The sequence below is a fragment of the Carassius gibelio genome, chromosome A21, assembly GCF_023724105.1.
Source record: "Carassius gibelio isolate Cgi1373 ecotype wild population from Czech Republic chromosome A21, carGib1.2-hapl.c, whole genome shotgun sequence".
In the NCBI taxonomy this organism is placed as follows: domain Eukaryota; kingdom Metazoa; phylum Chordata; class Actinopteri; order Cypriniformes; family Cyprinidae; genus Carassius; species Carassius gibelio.
The window spans coordinates 2,972,774-2,992,047 of NC_068391.1; the positions used below are offsets into that span (position 1 = coordinate 2,972,774).

Here is a 19,274-nt window from a genome sequence, read left to right on the forward strand (position 1 = left end):
TTTTTTTATCAGTTTAACACCCTAGCTGAATAAAAGCATGGATTTATTTCCAAAAAAAAAAAAAAGGAAAGAAAGAAAAGAAGAAAATTACTGACCCCAAACCTTTGAACAGTATATTGTTTCTATTTTGAATAAATGCTGTTCTTTTTTACTCTTTATTCATCAAAGATTCCTGAAAAAAATATCACAGGTTCCAAAAAAAAAAAAAAAAAATTAAGCAGCTGTTAGGATAAAAGTATTCTATTTGCAGTGATCCGATATATAACTTCTGGTTCAGTTGAATGAAGACAAACAAATGGTGCAGTTCATTTTATGCTATACTTTAGTATACATGGTGCTACATATATATATATTATTTGCAGAAGTGAAAGTCAGTCTGGAACATACAAGCCAAAAAGCATCATAACCTCATATGGCATGCTACAAACAGATAAACATGTACCGAATCTCTTGGCAGCAAAACTGTTCCAATAATGATAATAAATCAGCATTTCTGAAGGATCGTGTGACACTGAAGACTGGAGTAATGATGTTTTGATCACAGGAATACATTATAGTTTAAAGTATATCAAAGTAGAAAACCATTATTTTAAATTGTAATAATATTTCATGATATTACTGTTTTTTTCTGTACTTTTGATTAAATAAATTCAGCATTGATGAGCAGAAGAGGCTTCTTTCAAAAAACATTAAACTGTAACTTTTGAACTGCGGTGCAATACAAAACGAATTATTATTTACACCTAAACTTCTCCTTTAACAATTATTGTGTGATTATCGTCCTCCTGTACGTGATTTCATCACGCGTTTTCCTAACTATCCAGAAGGCCAGTTCAATAACTCTAGCGCTTTATATATCGCCAAACCTGCAGCGGTGGTGCTGCGCATGCGCGATGGACAGACCCGCCTCCCATAGTGACGTCACCGCGGCGCGACTCAGGCGTGTTTTCACGGAGGAGAGCAGAACCGAAAGGAAGAGAACATGTTAAACACACTTTTGAGGGGACATAAGGAATTTACAACCGTGCCAATGTGGGAGTGAGATGAAACAGTCCTGAAAGACTCAAACTTTCCTCCGTTGGAGCCGTGAAGGTAACGCGTTTGTTTGTTTTGAATGCGTTTCTCATGTTTACGTTTGATTTTTGTTTTTAAGTGTGCATACGAAGTCCGCTCTTCCTTCTGCAGGGACGTCAGTGTTTATGGCAGGAACAGGCCTGGAGTTAAAAAGTAAAGACTCCGTTTTGTCTATTAAATATGACATTGGTTTTAGTGGAAAGTTTCCAGCTTTCTGACTGACTTAAGCTTATGCATTCTCGATATTGTCGATAATAGTAACATTTGTGTGACTCAAATAATGCTTTATCTCATGGTGGTTAAGTGAGTGCCTGTTGGCTCTCAGCTCGTGACTGTGTAACTGCTTTGGTTTGTGTAAAAGGCGTGCAAGTCCGGGCAGGAAACCCCACACTGGAATCAGATAAGTTTCGTTTCGTGTGCGTGGGGTGTTATACTTTTTTTTAGGATCACTCCAAGGCATTCAAGAGCTTGTTATCCACTGATCTGACCTCCAGAAGTGGTTTCTAATCATTTTAAAACTTTATAGAGCTGACACTATGCTAATGTACACACCCATGTTATACTGAATGCATAATATGGTCTTTGTACAAACACACAGTGGAGGCTGTAGAACAGGGCACATTCTTAACCTTGATTTGTTTAGTTACTAGTCAGCTTTCGTGTGTGTGTGTGGGAACACCCTTGTAAAGTGTGCACACACCAGACAAGTGGCACTAATGTAATGGGTATTAATGGGGAAGAGTGCTCTCTTAATTTTTTCCTCTCCACCTGCCTGTGCGGATACTCCAATCTGCAACCTTTATAACTGTATAAATGCTACAGTAAAAACCTGTTTGCATACTGAATGGGGTGAGTAACCGTAATAACATTTTAGTGTTATTGTAAAATCGCGGCTATGGGAAATGAAAGTGTCATTGTAACTTGGAAAAATGTAAATTGACATTCCCAGAATTCCATCACGCTTAACATTTGATGGTTTTTTTTTTTCTCCCCCATTTGTGTACATTAGTTTTATCTAGCATCTAATTTTGTTAAACAAGTTTACTATATCTGATGGTGTTTGTGTGAATTACACTGTGCACATTCTATATGTTCGTGTTCTTCTCTCCAGTTTGTGGGAAAAGCCGTTTGTGATGAGCTTTTGAGTTATCGTGGCTTTCTCATCAGCACCTGTTAATGCTGGTTATCAGTGTATTACAAGTGATTGGAATATTAACATTATTTCAGGTAAAGGTTCTTATTTTTATAAGCAATATGAGGCAGTAATGTTTGGGACGAGCACATCTGATTTGAGGACACGGAGTTAGCTTCTGCAGGAAAAGTGCATAATCCAGCTTGTCCTAAACCCGACATCCCTTTAATCCACTGTTATTTAACTCCCAGATGAAGAATGTATCTAAGTGCTATGAAAACCATATTTGTCTAAGGAGCTGCTATCAGAATCAGAATCAGAATGATTCTATAAAGATGAATGAATGAATACATTTTGGAGAACGTGGAGAGGCATGTTGTAGATTCCTTGATCCTTTAAGATTGCATGAAGTTGTCTGTGTGTGCACAGGTGATCGTGATGGAGAAGTGTCTGTGGTGCACCACGTCCCTGGAGGTGGAGGGAGACGTGGCGATCGTCACCATGTTGCGTCGCTACAGCTCCGGACAGCTGTCTGAGCGAGAGATGGACTCTCTGAATGAAGACCTCAGCTGCTGTCTGGAGTGTGTGGTGGAGTATCATCGAGCCAGAGACAAGGTCCCTGATCTGCACAAGGTACACAAACACTGCAAAAGTCTTCCGAATTTACTCCGCAAAGGGGGAACAGAAGTGCTTCTGAAGTTTCATCTTAATGCGGACTGTTTAAAGCAGTTCGGAGGTGAGGAGAAAGATGCGATTACCATTCAACGGTTTACTTTCATACTGCGGTGGGTCAGAGCAGGCTGAATTTTGTCTGTTTACGCTGAATTTCAAGCAGGCACTGAGCAGGAGTGTAAATACCTGGAAAAGGGTTAATTATGATTCGTGAATCCTCTTGAAGCCTTTTCACAAACGGTTGCAAATTTCCACTTTTTAACATTGTGAATTTCTTGGGGAATCTCCCTCTTCTCTGCAAGAAACCTTCAAGTCACAGAGGTCAGATGCCAAAATTTGAATTTGTTGGAGAAAACAAATTTTCAATTGTTTGTGGAACATCTGACCTCTTACTTGGTTTTTTTTTTTTTACACTTGAGCAATGATTTCATTGCAGGTGTTCTCCACTTCCCCTCCGTTAACTCCCAGTATTCCCTAATTCTCCTGCCACTGATTTCACTTAACTAATTGGCTTTTTTGTTCCTTCATTTGTGTTTGCAAGGGAAGCAGACTGCCAACTTGTCTGTCAATACATTAAAATGAAGTAATTATTCAGTGTATTTGCCTCTGTTTTTATTTTAATCAAAATGTTGATGGTCATTTGAACCAAAAGAGCAACTGCAGGAATAATGGGAAAGTTGACATCCAATCAATTTAAAGTTATAATCACAAAAAAATTTTTTTTTTTTATATTAGAGCAAATATACATGCAAAAAATGTTCCTCTTCACCACAGTAGGAGCCTAAACATTTTATACTCAGTTTAATCCAGCTTCTTAAATCTAAAGAAATTTTGAAAAAGGTCTGTTGATGTTAGTTTAGTCTTGAATACTCTACACAAGTTTGTATTGTACACCGTTAAAGGGTCAAGAACACCCCCCCCCCCCCCCATTTCAGCACTGGTTTGTTCTCCCCACATTAAAAAAAAAAAAAAAAAGCTGAAAAAGTGGGTGTGGTGTGCAGAAAACACAAATGCACTGCCCTTTGCAAAAATGCACTTTGTTGCACCTCTGAGAACTTGAGACTTATTTTGTGGCATTTATATAAACCTTTTGACCAGCTGTGTGTCAGAGATGTAAAACTATGCTCCCCAAGTGACTGGATCGCGTTTGTGCCAAACTCTTATAACAAAGGGGAAAAACAAACGCTCTTCTTTGATCCATGAATGTCAACACATCCTATGAGAATATGCTTTGCTTAATTATTCATAACGTAAGTACATGCAGTCTCATGATGAATTTAATAGACCCCAAACATGTCATCGTACTATAATCCATTGTGACGTCAACACAATGTAGATTTTTAAACCTGAAAGATTAAAATGGGACTCAAGCTTAAAATGATCAAGTTATCTCCAACAGATTGTTGGATAAATATTGGATGCTAACATGGTCTTCTATTGTGTGCAACACAAACATATCTGCTAAAATCTAAGGGAAAAAGTAGTCTGGGGTTTCATGAGCCTTTAAAAGGTTAAAGAGGAAAAACTGGGCACACTACCAAACGTTCAAGTTGTTCCGGTCGCAGCAAACTTGCATAGAAATGCATGCCTTCTGTGCTTCATCCAAAATGCTGAAATTAATGCTTTAGGAAGGTAAAAAAAAATTAACCATGGTAGTAAATGGAACCAGTCAACGCCGTAACTAAATCTGTCTAGAGTCGTCTAGACTTACTTGATCTATAGCCGATTAAATCAAAAATAATCATGTAGTCTGTTTTTATGTTATGCCAAAAATAAATGCTTGTTTCAGGGCAGGAAGTTGCTCTGTTTTTATGATTGCTTGGATGCATGACTGTTTTTCCAATGTGGCGTCATCAATTCAATACAACCGAGATGTAACCATTCCTTATTTACGTGCACTACAATGATAGATTGAATGCATGGATAATCCATTACAAGACATACCTTGGGGTTTTTCGCCATGTTTCTGCTCTGCACATCCCTTCTCTATCTTGCTTTCTAATCTAAATGTTTAATTAAACTGCCATTGTGTGTTATGAATATTGTTGGCTTAATTTCTCATTTGGAAGTAATTTTAAATAAGTGTCATAAAGGTGAATGTTTTTTAAGCTTGCATGTGACATCATAAACCCCAATTCTCACTCTCTTGCAGCGTTTGTGGGAAATGGAGAAGGCTCGACTCATGCATTTGTTGGGAACCGTTCTAGACAAGGAGCTGGAGGAGGACGATATCTTTATTATCGAAGATGACCACGAGGAGCCGGTGTCGAAGATCTCTCCTGCAGAATTGCACGACCGCCTCCGTTTCCCGCTGTTTGAAGTTCTGAAGTTCCCGTACCTGCTTTGCCACCGTGATCTGTGTAAGTCCTGGTGGCTACAGTTTTAAGGATATTTTTTTATAGAAGACATTTGTAGAAGTGGTCTTAATCTCTCGAGGGTCGTATGCGTTTTAAAGGCCTTGTGGCTTACATGACTGAGATTTTGCACACTGCATGCAAAGATTAAGACCTTGACCGCTCATATGTACAAAATGCCTCTGAAGAGGGTTAAATAATCCCAAGATTAAATCCGAGTCAAGAGAGGTAATTAATAATAGTGGAATGCAAGGGGAGGAACATGCATTAAAGTATGGCTTATTGGACACAATCTGGTAACAAAACCCCATAAGAATGGAAGCTTGGAAAGCACCAGTTCAGATGGTTAGCTGGCATCTTGGCTTTTTGTCCATTTTTCTTTTTTGTTGTTCTGTTATATTCTTAGCCCTCTGTTAAAGATGTCAAAGAGCTTCATAAAGAGCTAACCATGTAGTTATGTTATTTTTAGTCCAAGCTTAAATGTTAGTTGACTGTGGAGTAAATTATCCCTCAAAGGAAATGGAATTTAATGGTAGAAATGCACCGTAATCAAAGTCAGTTGACGCAATATGGAAAATAATGTAGAGTTGGCTAGTGACTGATGCAAATGGTACTTGATTTATATTTTAGCTCCCATGCAAAAATATTTGGCAGAATGTCACTATTTACCAACCAGATCCAAAGCCTATAATAACAAATAAGTGATTTTCATTCTCTACAGGTGATTTGGTGGTAAAAGCCTTGTGTAAGCTGCAGGATATGAAGCAGTCTTTGACTGTGTTTGAGAAGTATCAAGGAACCTATCTGCTTCTCGTTCATCCCAACGAACAGGTAATTCTGTCAAAAAGATATTTTGTGTTAAGCTGGTCTTTTGGTCATTAATTGTTCTTCTACCTTTCAACACCAGGTGCGCCGTTGGGCAATCGATACAGCAAAGACCATGAAGAGTGTGGATCGGGATGCCTACTATGACCTTCAGGAGATTTTCTTTTGCATGTTTTATGTCATTGAGCTTGGAATATCTTTGGACTTCCCAGATTTGGAGCCAGAGTCTTATGCAGGGGGCACTGTACAAATGCTGCCCTCTCACCTCTATGATTCACAAAATAAGAAGAACTACTGGCTAGGTCTGTTGATTTTAGTTTTCTATATGAAAATCCTCTTTTCATAGTGGCCTTTCCTTTTTTGTTACTAAACTTTTACAATTTGAGATTGGGCAGTTCACTTTATGTTATATTTGATTTTTATTCCTCATTTCTGTTCAGCAAAGACTTCATCCTGCAGTTAACTCTTTCCCTAACAATTTTATTTTTTGCAACACCCCAAAGTTTGCATGATCTTGTACCTCTTAATGGGTTTGACATTTTTATATTTGGCATTTTACTTGGATTTGTAATTGCACCCCTACCAGTGGAAAGTTTAGTCTGTGGCAGTGAAAGTGTTAATATAGAAACCGAAACTTTGAAAGTGAGGATTTGTTTTGCTCTAGTGTCTACCTACTGTCTTGATCTGGAAACTTGCTGTATAGGACACGGTGTCAGGTTGACCTGGAATTGGCATAATTGGTTCTCATTGTTCATCACTTTGTGAGTGTCACCTTTTTGAAGTCACGCTCTTTTGCGCCCTACAGGTATCTGTATGTTACTAACACAGCTCAGCGCTGATGCAATGGACTCCCTGTTCATGGGACAGTTTAACATCCCACTTTGCATACTCAACACAATGGAGGGGTTGAAAAATGGTATGTCGTGCTTTTTTTTTTTTTTTATGATGTGGTGGGATACAGTAGATTAAAGATGGTCCACTTAAAAAGTTCCATTGTGTTTTTTCAGAGGACAATCCAGCTTCTGACCCATTCTGGCCAGCCCTTCACTGTTTTATGGTAATTCTGGACCGACTTGGTTCTAAGATCTGGGGTCAGGTTGACCCTAATATGGCTTTCCAGACAATCACTGGAGCAGCCAGCTATGTTGCGGAAATAAGGAACATACAGAAAAAAACCATGCGGTAAGAAAGTCTTGAAGAGTTTATGCAATGCTGAAATTAGGTCATTGGATGGGAACAATGTTAATGTCTGTGTTCCGATTTTGTCACGCCAAAGAAATATTTGTTAACCACCCAGCCAAATTGTGAATGATAGAAGTTGGTTATCAAAATATTGAACAAATGCTGTCAGTGCTGAAATCACACCAACTCACAGGAAAGCTGCCGCCTCTCTCAACTATCAAATACTGCTACAACCTGAATGCATACTCCTCCTAGCAGATGAATTGGATTTACACAGCCATACATGCATTTCTGTGAAGGCATAGCTAGCAAGCAAACTGCAGTCTGTAGTAACTGATGGTAATGACAGTAACTCACGATTGAGCGGATGTAGTTGGTGTGCTCCTGCTCAGTGGCTCCAGTGCATCGAGACATTATTTCAGGCCTGGCCCAAAGTCCTGAACACAAAAATGGTGAGAAACCATTTAAAGGTCTACACCCCCCTTCCTCAAATCTTACCCTGGAGGTCCAATGCACTGCAGAGTTTCGCTCCAACCCTGGTCAAAGTCACCTGCCTGTGATTTTTCTAATGATCCCAAAGACATTGATTGGCATTGATTAGCATGCTCAGGTGTGTTTGATTAGGGTTAGATCTAAACTATGCTGGAAGGTGGATCTCAAGGTCCAGATTTGAGGATCCCTGGTCTACATTAACTCCACAATTCAGTGCTACGTAGTTCACGGTCTTTGTTTCTCAACACAAGTGTTAGAAATGCTGAAACCACATTACAATCTCTGAATTTTCTTTACACAGACTAGCACTTGTCACCGCTTGTCCATTGGCACCTAAAGGCAATCAATACTAATTTTGAGAAATTATGTAAAGTGGTTTGCTTTTAAAGAATAAAATGCAGAATTTAGGCCAAAATGAAGCATAATCGACTCCTTGAATTGAATTCCTCGGTTTACACTAAATTTGGATCATTAAAAATGAGCTCTATAATAGCTGCAGAATGACACTCATTAACCAGGAATATAAAAAGCTATTTTAAAACAGTGCTTTAATTAAAATGTATGCTTGAGAGAAGCTCACGAAGCAAATTAATATAGTAGTGCGATTTGGACCGTAAATTACTGTGAAATGCCATTTTTCTGGTGGCAGAAAGTGATTTGGTAATGTTGGGTTTTATGAAGTTGTGTGTGTTTTTTAAAATGCACAGGGGCATGGTTAAAGTGGAGCCTGAATATGATGACAATATGGTGACTTGCAGTCAGATGGTGTATGACTGTTATGCCTCCGAAAAACCAAACCAAGTAAGATTTCGGTTTTGACACAATTCACTTTATGCAACTAATATTTACTGCACTCTTGGTAGTCTTTGCTTTAAATGATTGTTAGGAAAAAGCTGAATATTGTTTTCCCTTCTATTCATTGTGTAGGCATCTGGTTCGTTGTCCAACAGTGGTATTTCCAGCAACTATATGATCTATGAGGATATGCAGTCTCTTGTCACCGTGCTTGATTCTGAAATGGGCCAGAGCATGCGTGTATACGGAAGCACTTTTCTATGGTTCATTCCATTTGTCCGTTCCATAATGGAACTTCCAGAGCTCAACGCTTCCTATATTAGTGAAGTCATCCACTATCTTTGTGATAAGATACGAGAAAATCGACACATGCTAACCGGACAGACAAGCGTGTGCGATAAAGTGACCGAGTTCTTCACTCGTATTCTTATTCAAATTGTTGAGCTACATTCTGCTGAAGGGCGAATGGGAATACTTTCTCGCTGTGCCCAAAAGTGGGTGCAAGAGATTGTCTTATGCATTATCCTATCGGATGAACCACATGCGCCACCAGACAGGATGGGTGGGTTTCACGGAGTCAGTTCAACCTCATACAACCTTGGGATGGTCGGAAGACAGCCTGCATCTGGAGGTGGCATTGGTGCCATAATTCCTGGCTGCATGAAACTGATTCGACTACTGCTGAAAGAAGGGATAAGGAGATCTGTCCCAGGCTCAACCCTCTTTTTTAATCGGCTTATGCAATTGCGTGGAGTTGCAAACAAACGATGGAATCTAACGCGTTCTGAATCTGATGAGCTTCAAAAGTGTTTGTTGAAAGTTGTCCGGTTAATGCCAGAAAGACCTGATTCTCCACTCTCTGTTGTTCCATCCTCATGTGCACCATCAGTGGAGGCAGCTACAAACACTGTTATTTCCAGAAATTCAGTACCAACCCTGCATCAGCAACAACATGAGGACCAGGAGGCAGGACCAAGCAGAGCAGGAGATGCAGCTGCTTTTATCAAAGAGGAGCCACTTTGGAATTATGGAAATAATATCTCTGAGGTTCTATGCAGCGGTCTTGAAAAAATTGCAAAGGTTAAGAAAGAACCCCCTGACCCAGTGTCAGTTTCAAAGCTGAGAACACCTGTTCAGTTGGAACGTATTAAACCAGATCTGGGTAAAGTGCAGGAAATTAGATCCAGATTAAACGACAACCAAAATTTGTCAAAGATCAAAGCCATTGCCAAACAAAAACCTGATGAGTCCTTAAAACCTTTTCCCTTGACATCAGTTAAAGTGGAAGGTGGTTTTGGAGCTGCTGAGGAGGAGGATGATGACGATGAACCCCTTGATGTCAGACGAACCAGTTTGATAAAATCTGTCAACCACAAAGTTGAATCTAGCGATTCCGAAATTGACAGTAGTGCTGTTGGAAAAACTCCTAACCGGTCCATGGGCAGCTCAAAGCCACATGTGGAGTCCAGTACCATTGTCATCTCCGATTCTGATTCTGATAATGATGAAGGGCCAAATGACGTCCTAAGGTCTCCAGAAGATCATGTCTTGCCTGAGAGCCCGGGTCGTGATTATGATGATCTCAGTGAATCACAGGTCTTTGAGTTTGAGACGCAGCAATATGTGCCATCTTCTTGGGATACTTCAGATTTTGATGCATCAGTCTTGACGAAACCAAAATCAGACCAACTACTCAAACCACAGGTGGATAAAGCTCCCTGTGAAGCGTCTCCAAGTTCAGAGACTGAACTAATTCCAGATGAGGACATTGAGAGGACCTGTCAGCAAGCAGAAGATAAGATCATAGAACAGCAGCAGCAGCCGCAAGAGCTGGTGGATTCAAGTGCATCGTCACGGTCCAAAGCATCCAGTACTGCAGAGAGCTGGGATAAATTTGTAAAACCAAAACCTCTGGATCAGATCAAAGAACCGCAGCAGCCACAAGAGCCAGCGGATTCATGTGCACCGTCACTGTCCAAAGCATCCAGTACTGCAGAGAGCTGGGATAAATTTGTAAAACCAAAACCTCTGGATCAGATCAAAGAACCGCAGCAGCCACAAGAGCCAGCGGATTCCTGTGCACCGTCACTGTCCAAAGCATCCAGTACTGCAGAGAGCTGGGATAAATTTGGAAAACCAAAACCTCTGGATCAGATCAAAGAACCGCAGCAGCCACAAGAGCCAGCGGATTCCTGTGCACCGTCACTGTCCAAAGCATCCAGTACTGCAGAAAGCTGGGATAAATTTGGCAAACCAAAACCTTTGCTGGTTAAAAGTGCAAAAACAACTCCATCTGATAAGAAAAAGCCACTGATAATTGATGCCCTTGCTCTTAAAATCAGGGGCCACCCTTGGAAACGCAACTCCACATCTCAGGACGAAGAGGAACCTTCCTCTTCAACCACTCCGTCATGTGGTACATCTTCCTCTCCATCATCCAGCTGTGTTTCTTCACCTTATTTTCCTGCCCCCAGTTCACGTGGCACCCCTGCCATTGTTCCTCCAAAGAAAGTGCGCAAAGTTGTTGAGCCAGAATCAACAGCAGAGCGTTTGGGATTAAAAAAGAAGGAAAGGAAAGCCTTTGAACTTTCTCAGCGTTCGCTGGATTGTGTTGCTAAACTGAGGTGCCATGGTCAGAAAGTGCAGGTAGAACCACAACAGAAAATAAGGCGAGTGCGTCGAGTCACTAAGACAACTTCACAGAAACGTATTGTAAAAGGCAACAAGAAACTTATGGGTTCACAAGATATTCAGTTTTTCAAGCAAATTCGTGAGAAGCATCAGAGGCCAACAACATTAGCTTCCAAACCAGCAAAGATCAATCAGCCAGCTGAAGTGCACTTGCCAGAACATACAGTTGCAAGCAGTGAAGCTGGTGATTTCTTTCCCTATCCTCAGCTGGATCCTGATAACGAAAATGCCGAATCCGAAATCCGTTCTAAAGGTGATTGGGTTGGAAGTGATAAGAGAATAGAATCCAAGTACTTCCAAGCCAGTGAGACTGCTGATGTAAACCAGGAAGAAAAACCTTCTCTGACATCGGAGGACGATGATGATGAAGAATGGATGGTCCTCACTCAGACGGGACCCACTGATATGGAACTGTGCTCCCAAATGGAGCCATTGGAGGAAGATGAACTCTTTCTTACCCAGAGAGATCCAGTTGACATGGACATTGATCCAGATAGTGAACCGGATACCCCAGAGCAACCAGTGTTGACACCTAAACCTATACAGACTCCTATTGGTGGAAATGATGATCATTTGTTCTTGAAGCCTAGCATGTCACCTATGTCTCAGAAAAAGGCCAAACCTTCTACCACAAAAATATACACCCCCAGCTCCCGCAGTGCCTCACTTGTCCATGAAATGGAAAAAGTAGCTAAGCCTCTTGTTGCTAATGTTGCAAAAGCGAAGATTCCCCGACTGGCCCCAGCAATGCCACCTGCAAAAACATTTCAACCTCTCCAGCCTCCACAACTCCCAAAGCCACTTCCTTCACAACAATCTCCTTATGCTCCTTTGTTGGTCCCTAGTACTAAAATAAGCTCTACCCCAGATCCACCATCTTACAAGGTATACCAAAGACCTGAGGCTCCAGTTAACAAACCAGTACCTGCAACGGATCAGAGCCCGAAGTTTGACCTTTTGTTCTTGACCCAAGCAATCCTTAAATGGGATTATAGGATGCTTGACAACTACAAAGCATTTGGGAGTCCAAATGATCTATGCCAACTACCGCTGAAGAAGGTGCCAGTTATGTTTCCCAGCTACATGGAGTACTTCAACACCTTGTATCCCCTGCTGCAAATTAATGCATTTGAAGAGGTGGGACTAAATCTTATTTCTGTAATGCCTTAATATTTGGATGTAGTTGGGACTTAATCTTATTCCATTCAATTGTTCTTGTCCTGCTGCATAGCATTCTATTACAAAGATAAGAATTGCACTTTGTACCACTGTTAATGTTAATCATTTTCAATAGATTGCTAGTGAATGGCTCAAAGAGGGCCGAGTCAAGTGTCACCTAAGTGTCCAGGGTATAGAATACAGCAATCGCACAGCTAGTGCCAACTTCACGGGTAAGTCCAGTCATGTTGGGCAATTCACCTTCTGATGTTCAGTAAAGGGTGTTCTGATACAATTACAATATTTAACTGTTTTAACTGGGGCGTGTACTTTCAAGTATCGACCATTTCATGAAGTTTTACTCCTTTTTTTTAATTTTTTTTATAGCAAGCATTTCTCAGGAAATCGATACGAAACAACTATACCCAAAAGAAAGTGACCTTGTGATACTTTGGTTGCCGGACAACACCGGAGCATATGCCCATAATGAACCTCATTTCCATGAACCACATCCTCATTTCGGTTATGTGTCCCGGTCCAGTGTTTCTAACAGAGGTCCAGGTGTGTGACTCGTGTTGTGTCCTTTATTAAGGATGGTGTATATTTGTCCAAGGTCTCATTACTTTGTCTCTCTTCAGGTTCCAAGTTAACCCTAAACTTGACGATTCAAACTCGTGGTAATGTATCTTCGGTGAATTCCCAACCTGTACTCTGTGAAGTTATTGGGTCATTGATCAGCACTTTCCGGGAGTTCAATGCACTGTGTTCGCTACGAAATGGACCAATGTTGCGACCTCTTCTTAATCCACATGCGTCTTATTTCACACACACTCTGGACAGCCCATCGGACCTGGATTCACCTGTGAGTTTGGGTTTATCTGAAGCAGTTTTCCTAGTACCAGGGATTTAAAGCATTGCACATTTTGAATGTCCTCTTTATTTAATGCACCTGGTTCAAAAAATAATTTATGAACTAAACTGGGTGTGTTGGATAAGGGGTGCAAAACAAATGAGCAGTGCTTCGCTAGAAGCGTTTTGGTCCAAATTTACTTGTAGAATGTTTTGGACAAAATGAAACCCTAGACAACTGTTCTTGTTCATGTTTGAATGAATGTGTAAGTACAATAAGTGAACCTGATTTTGATCCCACATGTCATAATGTACGTGCTCTCTTTTGCCATTTTCTTTCTTTACATTCCAGGAGTTCAACAGGGACCAGGCGAGAGCAATAGCTTGTGGTCTTGCCATGATAAAGAGAACGCATAAGACCCCAAGATTTCTCCTTATTCATGGTCCTCCAGGAACCGGGAAGAGTAAAACCATTGGTGGCCTGTTGTACAAACTTCTGTCTTCGGTAATTTCGTTTCAGTTAAACTCTAGATATTTTTGAAAAATGTAGGGATCTGTAAAATGACACCATTTTCATTCTGAAAGGGAGCTAATCCTTTAATCTGAAGTGTGTTTTGTGTGTTTTTATCTGGTCAGGGTATTAACAGTGCTGCTCCTGTGGGGAACCTTCACTCAAAGTCTCGAAGGACCCGTGTTCTTCTCTGTGCACCCTCAAACGCTGCCATCGACAGTCTGATGAAGAAAGTCATTTTGATCTTTAAAGATAAATGCCGAAACATCAATGCTCCTCAAGGTTCTCAGCTTGCACACACATTGACAACTAAAAGCATGCATGCCATATACTGTCACAATAGAGCATGTTTCACACAACACTTTTGTGTACAGGTAACTGCGGTGACATAAACCTGGTACGATTGGGAAATGAAAGGACCATGTCGAAGGCACTAAAACCTTTCAGCCTCGACTACCAGACTAAAGCTAGAGCACGTGAGAGAAATTCATGCATTTACATTTCAATAGTTAATGCATATGCATGTCATTTTAATGTATAAGCTTTGTGTGTGTAGAGAGAGCCCAGCAAACTGTAGAAGCTGACATAAACAGGCGGAAAGAGCAACTAGACCAAAACATTGACAATCTCTCCAAGCGATGTGCAAAGACGAAGAAGGATTCTTCTGAAGTAATGCATCCTCCAAACGCGGTTTTCTAAAAGACAAAGAATATGAGCATCAAATTTTTATTTTAATGCAGTCTTTTTAAACCTCATTGGTTTGTTGACAGTTCAAGACGTTGATGGAGCAGAAGTTGCAGTTTCTGAAGGAGAGAGAAGGACTGAGTCGGCGGATTAAAGAGGTAAACGGTCACATTTGTTTACAGTCATGTTTAAGAATTCTTGCACTATTAATACAAACATACCTCTTGTTTCTTTCTTAGTGTTGGATTAAGCGACAGGAAAGTCAAGCTTTTGTGTTGCAAAATGCTCATGTGATCTGCTGCACGCTCAGCACCAGTGGAAGTACTGTCCTCGAGAGCACTTTCCGTCGTCTCGGAAATGAAATGTTTAGCTGTGTCATCATCGATGAGGTTTCAAAATCTATTTATAATTTTTTTTATAATCTATTTTAGTTTTATTCCATTTAAACGTTAACTAAAGTAGTATAATTATAATTTTACTTTACCCTCAATTAAACCTTTACTTAACTTTGCACTAGCAGAGATTCAGTTTGATGGTAAGACAACACAATTAAGACAGCATAAGGTTCATAATATCATATTTTATTTGGCTTTTCATGGTGTACACTTATCAGTGTTATAATGATATAAACCTTCCACTAATACTCCTAACAACTATTTTTATAGCCACTTTGTTGATCTTTGAATTTTGTAGGCTAGTCAGGCTAAAGAAACTGAGACTCTGATTCCCATGATGTACCGAAGTCCTTCTGTAATCCTTGTTGGTGATCCCAACCAGCTTCCACCAACGGTTGTCTCCCAGGTAACACACCATTATAGTCAGAGTACGTCTAATACAAGGTTTGTTTTTAACCCATATATGGTTAGAATTTGCTGTTTCGGTTTTTTTTTTTTTTTTTTTTAATCTTCATCAACTTGTTGGCACAGGTTTTGTCATTCTTTTTGGAACTAAAAAGTCATAGGCCTCAATTATCTGAGCTTATGCACTTCAGTTTCAGAGTGAACTATAAAAAAAAAAAAAAATTTTGGCAGTACTCTGAAACTGAAGTGCATAAGCTCCGATAATTGAGGCCTGTGGTTAATCTGGATCAAATGGTTTTGTATTCGTTTTTGGCACAATGTTGCTAATAATATAGCATAATGAGTGATTTCTAAGCCCATTTATTCATTTTTCTAGGCCATGCCAGTTTAGTTTAAGGGTTTCCAGAACTGCATAAGGGTTAAATATAAGCTGCATAAGAAATGATTTAAATTTCGTGTGTGTCTGTGTTTAACAGAAAGCTAAGGAATTTGGCTACGACCAATCTCTTATGGCAAGGTTATGCAGAAGTCTTTGTCAGTCAAACCCGCAACCCTCTCCCATCCTCCTGCTCAGCGTACAGTACCGCATGCACCCAGAAATCTGTGAATTCCCCTCAAAGTACATCTACAACAGCGCTCTCAAGGATGACTGGTACGCACACACTGCTCCTTGTTGGTTTGGAACGTTTCAACTTGTGTAGCGCGGGAGAGAGAAGAGAATGTTCTGGAGTCAGACTCCTTGTCACGTTTATGGGGTGTAGGCAGGACCAGTGCGGGCAGTATGGTCATGAGCAGACCACTTTGACAGAGTCTGAATTAAGACTCCTCAGGTTGCTAAAGGCGGGCGTACAAGGTGTTGTGTCGTAAAAGCTCTGAGACGAGCTCGGGAGAAAATTGCATGGTCATGGCTCAAAATCATGTGAGCATAATTATCGGCTGATCTGAAAAGATAACCTCCCGATAATTTTCAAACATGTAAAAAAAAAAAAAAAAAAGTTGACTAATCAAAAGATGAGACAACCCACATTATGTAAATAGTCTATGTTGTAATTTTATTTTTTATTTTTTGTCTGTGGCTTCAGTGTTTAAACAAAGGGTAACAGTCTTGCTCTATTAACAGTCGCAATTATTTTTTTTGCTCCTCTAGTATCTTTTTAGCTAGTAATTCCTCTGCATTTGGAGGTGTGGCAAGAAGTCCAAGGTCATAAAGTAGAAATATTGACTTCCGATTTGTGTCCTTCAGTGAGACGGCTCAGAAGCGCTGTTCCCCCAGCTGGCCCTTCAAGCCCTACAAAGTGTTCGATGTTACTGATGGGATGGAAAAGAAGGAGAGAGGGTAAGAAAAGATTTTAAGACTTTACTACTACTTGTCTGAACATTTAGTTGATTTTTGTTTTTCCATTGGTCAGTTCCTTTTCAAACAGCAAAGAGGTCAAGTTGGTCTTGCTGCTGTTGAAGCTGCTGGTCAAGAAGCCGTCCGATCGAGTGGGTGTCATCACACCCTACAACGCCCAGAAGCAATGCATACTGGAAGCCATCAGGAGTTCAGGCCTCGACAAACAACTTCAGTGAGTGAAAGATTGTGAAAAACGTCTTTTAAGTAAAGTGGGACATTGAACAATGTCATTTTCAGCTTCTAAAACAACTTATTTCAGATTGCCAAAATGAGTAACAAGCATTGTGCTTTTGTATCTATTACGGTTTAATCCTTTTTTTTTTAATAAAATATCTTCATTGTCACATCTTACATGTCGCATTTTACAAAAATATGAAGTGTAATTAACATTTTAAGTCTTTAACATTTGATTTATCTTTGTAAAATTTATATGAAAGACCACCGTTAATAAATGAGCAGCAATGATTTCGGGAAGATGAGACACTGAAGACTGGATTAAGGATGCTGAAAATTTGGCTATGCATCACCGGAATAATTTACATTTTACAATATGTTTACATAAACTGGTCTTTTCAATTGTACTATTATTTTACACTTATTTTTTCTTAAATATTTATTTTTTCTCAAATAAATGCCACCTTGGTGAACAAACTACTTTTTATTTATATAAAAAAAAAAAAAAAAGGTGCAAAATCATAATATTCCGTGTGTGTGGTTGAATAACGTGTAATTTTGTTTTAGGGTTGATGTGGATACTGTAGATGGCTTTCAGGGCAAAGAAAAGGACTGCATAATTGTGTCTTGCGTGAGAGCCAGCAGTGAAACTGGTTCCATTGGGTAAGCGTGCATATTCTAAACATCATGCATGTATTGTATTTTATTTTTTTTTTTAGATATATATATTATTTTTTTTTATTTAATGTTGTTGGTTCAAATATTGCATTTTCTTTTTTTAAGGTTTGTGGGAAATCGTCAGAGAATGAACGTAACCATTACAAGAGCCAAATTAAGTCTCTTCATACTGGGACATCTACGCACACTCAGGGTAACACATGCATACAGTATTTATACATTAATTTGCCTTGACCCACCACAAGAGCTGCTGTTGTGTACTTCTGACAGATTTGAATTATGTTTTAATGCATTTCTGCAGGAACAAAGTGATTGGGGAGCTTTGATTGAGGATGCTAGGAGGCGTAAATCTATAATCAAAACCATGCAAAACGATTATGAAAGTGACGTCAGGCAGATTCTTAAATCAGAACGAGAGCCGCCGACTTGCAGTCTCTCTTTTCCCCCAATCAGCAGCACTGTGACCACACCTGTTATACATGCAGCTGTGGAAACAGGTCCCGCCCCTATGCCCGTCCCCCAGCGCGACATGAGCAACATGCCGCGGCTAATACCTCTAGAATGCCCAAATAACCCACGGATCAATGAAAGGCCCAGAGACCCACGGTTTGCAGAGCCACGGCCAATCAGAGAACAGATACCAGACAGAGATGGGCGGGGCTTCCCCGGGTCACGCCGCTCAACAAACAGAGCTAATTCATGTGAAGCTGACTCTAGACGTACTGGCCATTGTTCCAGATATTCTTCAAAACACAGCAGTTCTTCACCTTCAAAACGACACAGGAGATAAATAAATTATCCCTGCTTTTATTTGTGTAAGAGATTTTTCTTCCTCATGTCTTCATGTTTTGAGTACCCACTGTGCACAAGGGTTTTTGTTAAACTCTTCTTTCTCGGGCAATGGTTTAACAACTTGCTTGACGAATTCGTTTGATGGCAGTGCTTACCTAATCTTGGACTCTTTCTCACCATCTTTTGCTTCTAAATGAATATTACACCTCTATTTTATGCATGAAGAGGGATGTTTGGTTGGTTTTGGATTTATTTTTTTTGACCTTGTGCTTGTTTCAAGAAAATATATAACTTTTTCTCTTTGAGTCTGTATAGTTTGTCGCTTTATTTAAATGTAACTATGATTTAAAGTTTTTGCAGATATGGATTTGGTGTGTAAATGTGTTGTACATGAATGCAGTGCCGTTTGTGTTTCATTGGTTGTTTTATACTGAGTTTTAACATACTAGAATATTTTTGATTAAGCTGACTGTTCGAATAATTTAAGTAGGCTAAATATGATTCGTCACTATAATTCTGGAGAAGGCCAAGAACAGAACCAGTTTTGCTTAAAATTGTAATTTCAAATATAAAATGCCATGTTTTGTTTAAGTTGTGAATGAAAGTTAAGTTTGAAATTTTACATTTGAAGTATACAAGCCAGCTACCTGGAGACTGAAAGACTGACCGTTACTTTGGATTTTTTTTTCTTGTTTTATCTTGTGTGTGAGACCAGTTTGTATGAAGAGGACTTTATTTTGTACAGATGCACTTTTTGTAGACAGAAATAAAAAATATTTCTTTTTTTTTCTTTTTTTTAATTTGTATTGTGAGAATCACTGTACCATTGTGCCACCATTTTTTTTTTTTTTTTTTTTGGATAAACTGCATATGTTAGCGATGTGAGTGATGCACTGAATCATAGACCGCCCCCCCACCCCGCCACAGAATTTATAGAAGTACCTTGAAATGGGTGAATAATACAAGGGTCAATTAATGATTCTCAATCAACACTACTGTGCCTCCATCTGTACAT

The 19,274-nt window shown here is 39.7% G+C and overlaps 1 protein-coding gene across 1 annotated transcript; it reads left to right on the top strand.

Moving 5' to 3' along the window:
- The first annotated feature begins 880 nt into the window (after window positions 1–880).
- LOC127941774 (probable helicase senataxin) lies at window positions 881–19,047 on the top strand. The gene is made up of 25 exons (XM_052537165.1): window positions 881–1,092; window positions 2,636–2,839; window positions 5,031–5,238; window positions 5,954–6,063; window positions 6,140–6,359; window positions 6,863–6,973; window positions 7,065–7,239; window positions 8,439–8,532; window positions 8,659–12,354; window positions 12,512–12,608; window positions 12,763–12,936; window positions 13,014–13,237; window positions 13,577–13,729; window positions 13,861–14,017; window positions 14,110–14,211; window positions 14,292–14,404; window positions 14,506–14,577; window positions 14,659–14,808; window positions 15,113–15,220; window positions 15,696–15,871; window positions 16,463–16,555; window positions 16,629–16,787; window positions 17,357–17,452; window positions 17,573–17,660; window positions 17,769–19,047. The coding sequence occupies exons 2-25, from the start codon at window positions 2,645–2,647 to the stop codon at window positions 18,255–18,257; spliced, it is 7,260 nt and encodes a 2,419-aa protein (XP_052393125.1). The 5' UTR covers window positions 881–1,092; window positions 2,636–2,644; the 3' UTR covers window positions 18,258–19,047.
- The last annotated feature ends 227 nt before the right edge of the window (window positions 19,048–19,274 follow it).

Excerpts from the sequence above, each read along its gene's own strand:
- LOC127941774 (XM_052537165.1), top strand. The coding sequence starts at position 2,645 with ATGGAGAAGTGTCTGTGGTGCACCACGTCCCTGGAGGTGGAGGGAGAC. Across the intron at positions 13,238-13,576 it reads CATCGGACCTGGATTCACCT|GAGTTCAACAGGGACCAGGC; the intron begins GTGAGTTTGGGT and ends TTTACATTCCAG. Across the intron at positions 13,730-13,860 it reads TGTACAAACTTCTGTCTTCG|GGTATTAACAGTGCTGCTCC; the intron begins GTAATTTCGTTT and ends TTATCTGGTCAG.